Source organism: Corylus avellana, chromosome ca1 (genome assembly GCF_901000735.1).
Source record: "Corylus avellana chromosome ca1, CavTom2PMs-1.0".
Lineage (NCBI taxonomy): Eukaryota > Viridiplantae > Streptophyta > Magnoliopsida > Fagales > Betulaceae > Corylus > Corylus avellana.
The window spans coordinates 49,550,666-49,564,909 of record NC_081541.1 but is presented as its reverse complement, the minus strand read 5'-3'; the positions used below and the strand labels follow the sequence as shown (position 1 = coordinate 49,564,909).

Here is a 14,244-nt window from a genome sequence, read left to right as displayed (position 1 = left end):
GACCCACATGAAGAACAAAAGTCAAAGTTGAGGAAATCGCGACCCACGGCTTCCACCCATTCAAAGATTTTTCTAACGAAAGTTTTGCAACAGCTGAAGATTACGACCTACACTCGTGCAACCCACATGAAGAACAAAAGTCGAAGTTGAGGAAATCGCGACCCATGACTTCCACCCATTCAAAGATTTTTCTAACAAAAGTTTTGTAGCAGTTGAAGATCACAACCTACACTTGTTCCCCTCTACTAGCGATGAGCTCAAGACGGTGAAGGAGTCACACATGACGACGAGGTTACGATAGTGAAAGATGGAGCACTCCGAGGGTGAGCTAAACGATTCAGGATTGAGCCATCTGATTTGCAAATGTGGGAGCAAAACGATGATCAAAACAGCTTGCACAATTAAAAATCATGGCAAAAAGGTTGTGTAAATTATGTGGTAAGATGTGTTTGTGAATTTAATTTGAACAGAAATATAATTTTTTTTGTTATGCATAAAATCCTTTAGTAATGGGTTAAACCCTAATTTGTGTGATTGTGCTGAATAAAAAAATCGTGGTTGCAATTTTTTTAAATGGGTTGAACCAAAAATTTGTGTGTGCTGTGATCTAGTGATGTCGATGTTGATGGAGTGGCAACAAGATTTGAAGTCTGAAAGGGCAATGGAAGTCTTCAAATGCAAGATTGAAATTGCTCAGTAAGAAAATGGAAGTTGATACTGCTAATTTTGCACTTAAACTTGAAAGGCAGAATAAGTATCATGGCTTACAGCTAAAGTTTCGAGTTGCACTGGCATGTTGTTAGTGTCTTGTTACTGTAATGATTTTTTTCCCTTGTTCTAATGGATTTGCATCAAGGGTGATGTTGACCAGATGAAGAAGACATTTGAAGTTGTATGTTTTTGTTGTCGTTATTTGTTAATCCAATCCAACTACTATCAGACTTGTGTCAATTGACCATTTTGTAATTTTTTTGTACCCAACTATTGTACAATATTTGGAATGCTATGTATAAATTTTGTTGGTACAGTTTGACAAGTTTGCAAATGGGATTTGTTCACTAAATAAAATATTTGGATAAAAAATGGCCTAAGCAAATCGACAAAATAAAATATTGAAGCTGAGTCTTGATTCTTATTAGAGTCCAACACTCACAAACAGATTGCATCATATTTTAGGAGACTTGTCAATCATGGAAAACATGCATGACAACTCACATTTATCTATAAAAGGCTATATGGTCAAAACAAGCTCAAAAAACCAGAATATGGACACATTACATGCATATGAATATACTGGCTTCTAGGCCATTCACAATTCCATTAAGCAACTTCTCAATCATCCAACTAGTCAACAATTTCAGCATAATAGTAGCATAATAGTGAATCCACAAGTCACATAGTTTATAAATGTTCCTAAAAGTATACATGAACACCATTTTCCCTTCATCCATTACAATGTTTATGAAATATAACATTTACAACTATTAGGCGGCCAAACATAAAAAGTTGACAACAAAAAGTCATAACTTTTTATTTATAGTGAGACAATAAGTAGTGATCAAGAAACTCTAAAATAGACATAAACTAATTAAGGAAGAGAATAAACATTACAAGGAAATATAATAAGAAAAAATAAAAAGATTCTAACGTAAAGAGAAATAACTTATTAAGAAAAATATCAATAAACCTAATTTAGAAAATATTAAATATTCCAACATTCACAACAAATTATTGCATGCTCTCCATAAAAACATATTCATTGCATTGGGCAAATTTAGATTCCATAGAACTTTTCAAACTCTTTTGTACCCCAATTGTCTTGAGTTTTCCCATTTTTGTGCACCTTGTCTTTCTTTTTCCAAATATGTATAAGCACTTCTTATAGCAAATATACCCTAGAAGTACCCCTACAAATCAACCCGTCGCGAGCTTGTAATGACTAAGCACCCCTTTGGGGGCAATGGATTGTTTGGCAAAGCTTTTCTTCATTTTGTTACTGTTCATGCATAATCTAAAAATAAAATTAACATCAAACCATTCTAATTTTTTTTTTTTACTTTTTATATCACATCATTCACTTTTTATTACTATTTAAATAAAAAAATCACAACAAAATACAACTTTTTCACTTTTCCGTACAAAAAACTCAAAATTTTATATTATAGCAATCATTTTTTACTACAGTAATAAAGGCAAAACTATTTGCCAAACAATCCCTTGTATAGCATGTTAGAAGTGGATTAGGTAAAAGCTTGGAAAAAAAAGGGTTTTTTGGTGGCTGAATTCAGAATTTTTTGGATTTTGGGTAGAATTTTAGGAGCAAGTGAGCATGCGATGTTCTAGACTTGAAAACATAGAGGTGATTGGATATTGGGCTTCATTTGGAAATATGGGTTGGTATGATGAGGTTGGGTTTGAAGGGAATTGCTTGAGATGGGACTAGTAACCACACATCATTGGTGATTATTAGTACGATGGTTGACAAAATTAAAGTTAAGGTAGGTAATTTATACATTGGTTGTAAAAAAACTTGTGTTTTGGACTATCAATGAGTAGTTCCAAACTTAGACTTTGGTGGAGCAATATGGCCAAAATCAAGACTTGCAGGGGCGGAACGCGTATTTGGAGTTTGAGAGGAGGGGGCAAAACTAAAAAATAAAAGCAATTTGAAATTTAAAAAAATTATAAGAACAGTTATTAAAAATTTTGAGGAAATCAAACACCCAAACTACCATTTGGTTCTGCCCCTCATGCTTGCCCTATGCTATTTTACCAAAGGCATAAACCAAAGGGCAGTCAAATGATTAAATACACAGCCTTTCTCAATGCAAAATCCAAAGAAAGTTGGACACTAAAGCATGGGCTAGATAGAAGGGCAAGTCTGTTTCCACTATGGGATTTCTTTTTGCTACACTATGTGATGGGTGAGAGCAAAAATGGGATGGCTATTTTATTACTATGTTCTCTAACTCTTTTACAAAAAAAAAAAAAAAACTTAAAAAGTGTTATCAGACACCACCTATAGAAATACTTATGTTTTCATTACCCATATCATTATGAAGATATTTAAACATTTGCCACATGGCAATTTTTATTTGAAAAATACAAAATCAGTCTTTGTAGTTATACTTATACTGATTTGTAATAAGTTCTTTGTAGTGTAAAAATGTTATGAGAGAGCTCATTGTGGTATTTAAAAATAACAAATAAGTCTTTAAAATACGGCCTCTATTTTCACTTTTACTATTTAATTTAAATATTATTTTTTAAATATTTGTTTATTATTTCTCTAACTATTAGAGGAGGAAAGAGAAACATAAAATAAAAAGAGGGAGAGAGAAGCCATTTTTCATTCAATTGGTGAGTAAATAGTACTCACTATTAAAAAGTATTATTAGCAGCTTCACCAAAATAATCAAAAGTACAATTTCTCAATTTTAACTACTCGCTTTTTTAGAGCAACTCCACAACAGCCTCACTATTTTAACAATCAACTTTCACTATTCTATTTAAATATTTATTTATTTTTTCTTTAAACTATTAAAGGATGAGAGAAAAACAAAAAACAAAAAGAGAGGGAAATTACCTTTTTATTCAATAGATGAGTGAACAAATAGTGAGTACTGTTTACCCACAAATTTTTTTTTTTCTCCTTAAAACGGTGAGACTAAAAAGAAGTGTTTTTAGCCACTTTCACTAAATTGCCTCACAAAAAAAATGGTTTTAATGAGGCCGAAAGTAGTAATAATGAGTACTATTCACTCTACATTTTTGATGAGGCTAAAAAGGAAAAAAGAAAAAGAAAAAGAAAAATTTTAAGCATTTTCACCAAATTGCCTCACTAAATTACACTGGATCTTTCCATTATCATCTATTGTAGGGAAGGTAGTGACAGAAACATTCACATTGTTTGGAAGTGAATCCTAAATAAATTTGCTTATAAATTTTTTACTTAAAAGAAAAGCCCTCTAAACAAGAAAATCCTTTTAGACGCCAAAAGGCCGACTACCTTTATAATTCTCAAAGGTAGTGGAATTGTAGGGGAGGGAGGATTTTTTGTAAAAGAAGCAGAAATTATGATAAAACCTGGCCATCCTGTTCCGTAAATCTTCAGGCAGTGTGATTGTGCGGTGTCGTCTACGCTTACACAACGCAGAGTGGGCCACGGGACAAGAAAACTAAGCGCAAATCGCAAGCCTCGAAGACCCAGCAGGAAAACAATACAACAACACCCTGTCAAACGAAGAAATTTCAATTTTTTGACTTCTCTCTCTCTCTCTCTCTCTCAACTCTCTCTGCGAAGAAGAAGAAGAAGAAGACGATGGGGGTGGCAGTGGTGGGGACGGATTCACTGAGCGAGAGAGCGGCAAAGATGAGAGAGTCGCTGCAAAAGAGCCAGACAATCACTGACAGCGTGGTCACCATCCTGGGATCCTTTGACCACCGCCTCTCGGTACTCGAGACCGCCATGCGTCCCACTCAGGTGCACCGTCTTACTATCTTTCTATTTGGTTCCCGGGAAGGACATTGAAAGACCCAGCAAGTGTATGTAGAAATAACACTGCCTATAATTGAGCTTGGATCCGACCATTTTGACTACCCTTTTTACTTGGAAACATGAGTCAAAGAATGTGCATGACCCATGATTTTGTTTTGCGTTCTCTCTCTTCTTAGATTTTCTTGGTTACCAGACAGCGATCTGGGTTTTAGCTTTAGAGCCCTTTTTTTTTTTTTTTTTGTGGATTTGTGTTCTGACTGCTTGATCATGGGAAAATTTTTTGTGATTGCAGATTAGAACACATTCTGTTAGGAAAGCCCACGAGAATATCGATAAGACTTCGAAGGCTGCTGAGGTTTTACTGGCCCAATTCGATCTTTATCGTCAGGTTGGTTTCTCATATCATCTATGTTTTACATGCTTGTTTGCTTAATCTTCTATAACCCAGATTTTTTTCCCTTTCTCTCTCTCTCTCTCTCTCTGTTAAGTCCACTCTAGTGATTGGAAATGGGGCATATGGAATTCATGATCATTGTTGTTGCCCAAAACCGGTTAGGGATGATTCTTAACATTTTCACATTGTGGCCGTAGATCTTACTGATTAAAGTTTATATTTTATAGACCTAGTTTGTCTTTATTGAAATTTATGTGCTTGCCGTTTTTGAAATGTATTGTGACAAAAGCATACAATTTTTCAGGAATTTTACTCCATTTGCTTGTTTTGAGTTTGAGCTTTCTTTTTTCTTCAGCTGAAAAGAACCAATTTTCTTTCTTATTCTGATTCTGTTTCTTCCAATTGTATACCAAACATGAGTGGAAAGGATGATATTTATTTTCCCTTACCTGATGGATGTGTAAAGGAATTACCATTAAATTTCTGATTTGAGAAAGGCCTCATGGAAATAACAAATTTTGAAAAAAAAAGAAAGAAGTGAAGTGTTTCAACATTTTACTGCATGTTTGATGGAATATATAAATATTTTTTTTGTTTCCAGATTTTTTTTCAGCCGTTCAGAAAAGTATAGCTTAGTATGCAAGAATGAGAAGTATCATGTTATGTTGCTTCTATACTTTGGGGGAATTGCTGAGTTTTGTCAGTGGGAATTTGTTTAAGGCATTGATGGTTTTGCTAAGTGACGATCTTAATTTTACCTTTTTCCTTTTTAACCGGCCTTTGCATCTTTTCACACATACACATACACATACACATACACATACACGGACACACACACAAACCAAAACATTTTAATAGACGAAGCATGGATATGGATACAAGTTCAAAATTTTTTAAAGCCTGACATGGTATGGCATGATACATTATATAGTTTTTTGATTTATGATTTTTGTTATATTGTTGACATTCTGTAGGTGTGACATTTAATGATTTAATTATGCAAAATTATCCAAGGTCCTAGTGTCAAATATATATGAAAAGTCCCTGAAGAACTTATCTTTCAAATTTGGATGACTTTTGTGAAGATTAGATATGTATTTGATATTATTGGAGGGGTATTGGCACCTATGTGGATGCAACAAAGATGTGGCTTTCTCTTTCTCTCTCTCTCTCTCTCTCTCTCTCTCTATTGGTACATATTAAAATGTCTCCCATGGGTTTTATTTATCCTAAATAGATTAATAATAATACGATGTTAAGTAAATAATAATAAACTAGACAGGTCTATGGATATGCACTTTGAGCAAATGATAAGCTTTGCGAGTAAACTTTATGCAAAAGAACTCAAGAAAGTGTCATTCCAGGGTTGGACTCACTCTCTATTTTATCTCTCCAATGTTTCGGGGCCTCAATTTGTGGAATTTTGTTATTCTTTTTGCTTTTAGTTGGGCCTTTCTTTGTATATATCATGTATACTAGGGTTGCACCTGTCCGTACTTTTCAATGAAATGATTTATTTATCAAAACAAAAGAAAAAAGTTTTGTGCCATATCTGTTTTTGTAAACTCAATCCAGTTCTATTTTGTCTTCCCATTATTATATGATGATTCCTCTATTGTGGAATGTTAAATATTTATCCTAGTCTATATGATGGGGATGTCTAGGTTACAAAGCATCAGATTCTTCCCTTGTTTCTATTTATTTATTATTTTTGAAAGATATAAATATGCCATTTCTGTCTCTGCTTCCCTCTTAAGTGTTCTCTCATAATTATAAAGTTGATCCTATCACATTATCCTGTAGACCCTTCTATTCGTCTCTAGAATTCCTATTCTGACAACCTAGGGCTGGTAATAAAATGAATTATCATAGGTGCAAAAATTTGTTTTTCAATAACTTAGTTAAGTTAATTGGAAAATGTGTGGATGACAGTTTGATTAGTTGCTTACCCTTTGGCGTTTGTGGTATAGACATGGTTTACGTATTTTGTCGTTATATTTTTCCTTCTGATGTACTTTTTTATGTTTATAGTAGTTGATATTATTATTATTTATGCAAATAGGCAGAGACGAAAATACTTAGAGGGCCACATGAGGACTTGGAGAGTTATCTAGAGGCAATCGAGCAGCTAAGAAACAATATTAAATTTTTTACCAGCAAAAAGGGCTTTAAAAGTAGTGACGGGGTGCTCAACAATGCAAATACTCTGCTTTCTAAAGCTATTTCAAAGCTAGAAGATGAGTTCAAGCAGCTATTATTATCTTATAGGTTTGTATTTTCATACTCATTGATGATCTTGAATTGTGTATCTGGTTCTTCTGCTCAGGTACTGTTAATTCTTTTGCTTCTATAAGTAGCTAGTTATTTTTTTTGATAAGTAATAGGGGGTTTAACATTTCCAGTTCTTCTTCCTTACAATGACATTTATTATCATTGGATTTTTAATTTAGAGTTTGAAAGGAAGCTGAACCTTGTCGCACAATTGATTGCTCCAGCTTCTTCTTGCAGCTAAATAACTCATCTTTAGGGCATTTTAGTGATCATTTCCAGGCTCTTATAAAGATATGTCGAATAGGTTTTGCTCATGAACCTTTTTTTTTTTTTTTTTTTTTTTTTTTAAATTTTTTTATTTAATGTTGTCTATCACCTGTGTTTGTACTATCAAATATTTATTTGGTCAGTAATCAATAGTTAAGTTGGAGTACATCTTGTGTAGTAGCTAATTTACTGATTGTTACCTGGCACTGACTTCTCCTTCTTCCCCTCTGCTATGCACTGTGGGGCGTTATATTTGAGTTTGTAGTTTGTTAATTTCCGTTAAATGTTAAAAGAATTGAGTTCTTCTTTATAAGTTTCTTGATTGAAAGGCGATTTGCCTTTTTGAGAGATTATGTGTTCTTTATATGCATTATGCATCTTGTAATGCTGCTGAGGATCTTGGCATAAGATACTTGGTTGCGGCATGAATTACTGATGCAGATTATTTGGCCTTGCTAGCTCCAATTATATTATTTATTTCTATTCTTTTTTGTGTGGGATGTGGAATTTCAGCAAACCTGTGGAGCCTGATCGTCTCTTTGACTGCCTTCCAAACTCATTGCGACCATCTTCAGGATCTCCAGGGCACCAAGGTGACGCTAGCGGGAAGAGTCCTTCCAATCACCATTCTGAGCAGCACAAAAGTAATTTGGAAAATGCTGTTTACACTCCTCCAGCTCTTATACCACCTAGGATTCTGCCACTGCTCCATGATTTAGCTCAGCAAATGGTTCAAGCTGGCCACCACCAGCAGTTGCTCAAAATTTACAGGTAAAGAGCTCCATCTGTGGTTCACAGATGCACAAGTTGTTTTTCTGTATGTAGTCATCCAACCATTTTTCCTTAACAGAATGATATATATTATTTCAAGTTTTTTCTTGATGCTTAGGTTTCATATGATGACAAGTGGCCTATTGGTTTTGCTTAAATAAGCCACTCTTTGTGTAATTTCACTATCACGTGACATGTACTTCATATCCCTAGGATGCAAGTCAAAATTAAATTAATAACTATGATTTTAACACTCCTCTGTCAATAAATGGTTAGTAAAACACTATTAAAACAATCACAGTTGTTCCTTGTATGTCCAGACACTACAAAAGTCAAAATTTCAGTTACTCATTACACAATTTCACAGTGGGTTCTGGGCTAGTTTGCTGCACGCAGTAAATCAGATTTGTTTTGGAAGGAGGATGGTAAGATAAAGGCCTATGCAAATCACATCTAGTTTATTTAAGCAATTGGATTCTGGAAGAAGCCAATCACACTCAGCGGAATTTAAAAAACTGGTGGAAATTCGCAGCATTGTTCTCTCAAAAATTGATTGCTTACCTAGTTTTGTACCTCCTTATTTTGATCACACTGGGATTTTAGTTTAGAAACTACAGAAATTTGAAAGTTAAGAAATGTGCCAAAACATAACTACTCTCATACTGATAGGCCCACACTACACAAGGGCTGAATTGTAGAGGTGTGTGTGAGTGTGGTGCTTTGTTTGTGGGGAGAGGGGAGAATAGGTCAGCCTGGGTGCACTATCTGTGTGTGTATTCTGTTATGAGGTACAAAAAAAGGGGGATAACTGGTTTCATTGTGGGCTATGGAAGCTGTGGTTTATGGGCAGAAGATTGGGAACATGGGGAGTGGGAGTAGTCAATAGAGGAGAGCCAGTGCAGAGTCAAAACATGGCCTGTTTAGTTGCACATAAACAACTGCGTATTTTCTGCCTAGTGGCCAAGAAAGATGAGACAATATGAGCAGTAAATGCATGGTTATGAAGCAGTGTAGCATTTTTCTCTGTTAGTGTCACGTATAGGGGTGTGTCAATAAGGAGAGTTAGCAAGTGTGGGGGAGTTGAGAAAAAAATTGTTCCTTCTCTACTGTGATCTTGCTCCCACCCAAAGTGGAGTTTGTTTGTTTGTTTGTTTCTTTTTTTCAAGCTCAGTTTAGTAGTTTCCATTTATTGGTTGTATTTCTTTGTGTGTCCATCACATGCTCTAGGCCATTATGCAAACCTGAATTAAATTGCACCTAACAAATATAACATAAGAAATCATACAAAGTACCAAGTCAGCAATAAACTGACTTGCTTTTTTTTTGATAAGTAATCGAAATGTCATTAAAGGCATAAGGCGCTCCAAGTACACAAGAAGTATACGAGAGAAACCACATAGTTAGTAGGAACAAAATGAACAAGGAAATGATGATAACTAATTAACAAAGGAGAGACAACAATAGCTGTCGACAGATACAAAGTATTGAAGAATAACGACTTAATTTTTTCTAATGTCTTTTCATGGTCTTCAAAACTTCTATCGTTTCTCTCTCCAAAGACACCACAAAAGGCATGAAGGCGTCATCTTCCACACAACAGTACTTTAGTTCACCAAAAAGCATACAAGTCGAAGAGTGTCTAGGCATAACACAAAATAACCCAAGTCGATTGAAGAAAACATTCCACATGGCATAAGCAACCTCACAATGGAGAAGAAGGTCCATAGACTCCCCATTCATTTTACACATGTAGCACCTATACCCCACTATGATATGCCGCTGTTTGAGATTATCCATAGTAAGGATCTTTCCTAGAGCCGCTGGCCAAGCAAAAAAGGCCGCCCTCAAAGGAAACTTAATCTGCCAAATACTCTTCTAAGGGAAACCATCATTACAAACCAAGACATTGTAGAAGGATTTAACACACAACCCTCTTTTGAAGGGGACCCACCACAACTTGTTTTCACCTTTCCGTTTCACTCTAGCTAAATGCAACACCCTAAAGAATGTGGCAAAGATATCCACCTCTCAATCGTGAGCTGCTCTAGCAAATTTTACGCTCCACTGAATGGAACCACCATAAATCTCTAAGAGAGCCGCGATAGAAACATCCTTTGTGCAAGCAATACCAAATAAATATGGAAAGGCTTTCTTAAGGGCCATAAAGTAGGGATGTAAGACAGTTTCAGATTTCTTTCAACAATTGCTTATTTATAGGGTTAAATTTTGAAACTTAGGGTTTAGGGCTTGCAAAAGGTTAGAAATTTTTTTTGATAAGTGATTAAGGTTACAAAAAATAAGAAGTAAAAGTTGAAGGGCTGTTTCTTGAAAAAGCAAAAAAACTGATGCTGGAAAATTCTGGCTGCTGTCAGATAAGGGGCTCTTATTGGTTTTACGGGTTCAAAGGACAAAAGAGAAGGGCTGTGGTTTGGGTTCGAAGGAGTGAAGGAAAGAGTCATTAAAGAGGTGCTCTTTGTCTATGAACAGTAACCATGGATAAGAAGAAGTTTACAATAGAAGTCAAATTTGGAGTTCTTAATCCTATTGGGATGAAGAAGAGAATAACCTAGAAAAAGCATGACTAAGAAAATACCCCAAAGTGACTCAAGCTTAGAATACTTGGATGCAGGATTTGCTGAAAATTATGATTCAGCCACTAAGTACAAAAGTGCAATAATTCCTAACAAAAACTGTTTCAAACCTACAATACTTACAAGTTTGGCGTTTGGCCTTTAAAACTTTGTAAATCTTGCTTCAATTGGATATTGCATGTGATCCCCACAAAATATACCTTGAAATTAATGAAATTAGAAGATAATACAAATGAGCGACAATCCATTTTTGCGATGTCAGTAGAACTTGACTCAACCTAGATTTGATTCTCCCAAGTAAGCCTACATTGTCAGGCATATCCCAAAATACAGGCATTTTCTTGCCTTCTAAGAGTCCAAGAGTGCTGCCAATTGCATGCCTGTCGGTCTTAGAAGACTATCATTGGCCACAAGTGAACAGTATTGTTCGTGGAAGTCATTAAACCAGACATTGGAACTCGTTATCTGTATCCAAGTACAATCTGAACTTGGGTGATTCTTCCGTACAAGTAGTCTCAGCATTCACCATCTCATGTTGACAAGATTTAATTATGATGTTGATATCTCAAGTCAAGGCTTAGGCTCACGAACCAGCGTTTGGATGCCTCAAAATCGTTGGAGAGTGCTGCCCACTTTGTTCCCATAATCTAGTAGGGAAGTTTTGGATATCTGGCTGTGACTGTTTATTTGGTGTTTTAGGGATTAGAGAACATATAATTTATTTGAGATTGTGAAAGAAAGATTCAGGGGTGAATAAGGGTTTGAGGATTGATTGACGGAGAAAAATTAGGTAATACGTTGGGTTCTAGGTTTCGAAAGGATGTAAGAGGAGGAATAGTTTTGGGGTTTCAAAGGAGTGAGACAGGGCTGAATTTCAGACTGCTGATGGTAATTTGAGAATAGTAAAAAGTGCATATTCTAGGTTTCCAAAGTGCAATGGTTTTTGCGCCAACTGACATTTCTTCTCCCATAAACAAAGGGTGGTGGATGGGGTCTTAAGTTCAATCCTGTATGAATTTTTAATTGTGTTTATGTATATAAATGAGCAGAAATTTCTCGAGAGCTATAAAAAATAGAAAAAGGAAAAGAGGCGCCCCCCCCCCCCAAAAAAAAAGTGAAAATTCCATCAACTTACTTGAGAAACTACCTAATAGGATTCTTTATGATTACCAGGATTCCCAATTTAGAAGCTACCTAACCAAATAAAATGAAATCCAAGAATGAAAAACGAACAAACACCTACGACCCATGATAGTTATTTGAGAGCTGTAGACCACGCTTAGTTGAGTCCGTATTGAGAAATCCAATTTTGTTAGCACCGGAAGGTCATGTTTTTATTATGATTATTGAAAATGATCTAATTTGCAATTTCTATGTTGTTTACTTGGCCCTCCATAGGCATCACACAATTATATCAGTTATATCAGTGATATCTTTTGATAAATAATTGCATTATATGGGGTGGGTCTTTGGAGAAATATTAGAAATGGTTGGGGGTGTTTCTCGAACTTGGTCTCCTATCGAGTAGGGGATGGATCTTGCCTTCGTTTCTCGTAGGACGTGTGGTGTGGAGAAGTAACTCTAAAGTCCCTATTCCCATAACTTTTTTCTATAGCTTGGGACAAAGAGGCTTTAGTGTCAGATTACTCGGACACTTCGGGCTTGTATGTCTATTGGAACCCAAGTTTTCTGAGGGTGGTCTAGGATTGGGAGCTTGAGTCTCTTGTATTTTTCGATCTCTTATGCTCCAAAAACCTCTCCAAGAGAGGCAGATAAAATGTTATGGTCCTTAGCACGTAATCACAAGTTTGAAGTGAAGAGCTATTACAATACATTTCAATCTGGCGATTCTTCCTGTTTTCCTTGGAAGAGGTTTTGGAAGGTGAAGGCTTTATCTCGTATTGATTTCTTCATTTGGACGGCAGCTTTGGGTAAAATCCTTACAATTGACAACCGTAGGAGGCAGGGTCTTACCCCTGTCAATTGGTGTTGTCTTTGTAAGAAGAGCGAGGAGACCGTAAACCACCTTCTCATCCATTGCAAGTTTACTAGCGAGATATGGCACTTGGTTCTCATTTTATTTGGTGTCTCGTGGGCCATGTTGGGCAATATTCTTGAGTTACTTAAATGTTGGAAGATGCAAGGGCGGAGACAATTCACAGAGGCCATTTGGAAGTCATCCCTGCTTTACTTGTGTGGAGCATTTGGAGAGAAAGAAATAGATGTCTTTTCGCAGACTATGAGTCTAATGTAGTGCAATTAAAGCTTCTTTCTTGAGCTTCCTTTTAGAGTGGGCTGTTACTTTTGTTCTTAATTTCTCCTCCTATAATCTTGTGGATTTTGTTAACTTTTTAGATTTTCGACACTAACAGGGTGGTTGCTTCTCTTGTGTACTTTTCATGTAATTGGCTTTTCTTCTTCAATAAATTATTATTCAACAAAAGCTAGCTAGCCAACTTTTTTGGACCCAATTTTGCAATGTTTTTTCTAATGCATTTGGATTATTTGGAGAAACAATAGAGTAGATAATAAGAAAATGTATGCATTGTTATTCACCCTCATTGATCTACTCGATTATCAAATATGCATTCGAACATACTCACCTGTTTATGCAGACATTTATATATGTATATAAACAACATATATGCACACGTGTATGTTTGTGCATGTGCATAACTTCTTTTAATACTAAATATTGCAATTTTCACAAGTATGCAACTCTTTTATTTGGTTTAGGGACACTCGTTCTTCAGTTTTGGAAGAAAGCCTCCGAAAATTGGGAGTTGAAAAACTTAGCAAAGATGATGTTCAGAAGATGCAATGGGAGGTTTTAGAGGCCAAAATTGGGAATTGGATTCATTTCATGCGTATTGCTGTAAGTATTTGTCTGGATTTGAACAAACTTTGCATATCTCTTGTTCTGAATATAACGTTATGCTTCAACAGGTCAAACTGCTTTTTGCTGGAGAGCGGGTAGTTTGTGATCAAATATTTGAAGGCTTCGATTCTCTCGCAGATCAGTGTTTTTCTGAGGTTACTGCAAGTAGTGTTTCAGTGCTACTTAGTTTTGGGGATGCTATTGCCAAAAGCAAGAGATCACCAGAGAAGTTATTTGTACTTTTGGACATGTATGAGATAATGCGGGAGCTTCACTCAGAGGTATGGTTATTAGTGCATACCACAAAGTCATGCACTAAGTTTTGTGCTTATTAACTCATTGTAGAGATTGCAAAACTAGGTGGGGACCTTTCATATAAGTTTTCATTTCAATTTGGATGGTGGTCTGAAAATTAAAGGATCTTTATGGTTCCTTTTTATTCCCCTTGTTGAAAAAATAGTTTCCATGTGTCACTAGGTTGCTATTGATACATATGTCCAAGCTAAAGTGTGTGCTACTTTTGTTGGAAACTCGTCCATGTAGTTGCTAAATTCACACAACACCCCACCCCACC

General features: G+C 35.7%; 1 protein-coding gene across 1 annotated transcript in view; it reads left to right on the top strand.

The window, feature by feature from the left end:
• Positions 1-3,988: 3,988 nt before the first annotated feature.
• LOC132187151 (exocyst complex component EXO70A1-like) overlaps positions 3,989-14,244 on the top strand; it is a 17,509-nt gene continuing 7,253 nt past the window's right edge. The window contains exons 1-6 of the mRNA XM_059601354.1: positions 3,989-4,483; positions 4,791-4,886; positions 6,955-7,160; positions 7,944-8,201; positions 13,529-13,667; positions 13,739-13,951. Of these exons, the coding sequence (XP_059457337.1) occupies positions 4,322-4,483; positions 4,791-4,886; positions 6,955-7,160; positions 7,944-8,201; positions 13,529-13,667; positions 13,739-13,951 (1,074 nt within the window). The 5' untranslated portion in view covers positions 3,989-4,321. The remainder of the gene's footprint in view (positions 4,484-4,790; positions 4,887-6,954; positions 7,161-7,943; positions 8,202-13,528; positions 13,668-13,738; positions 13,952-14,244) is intronic.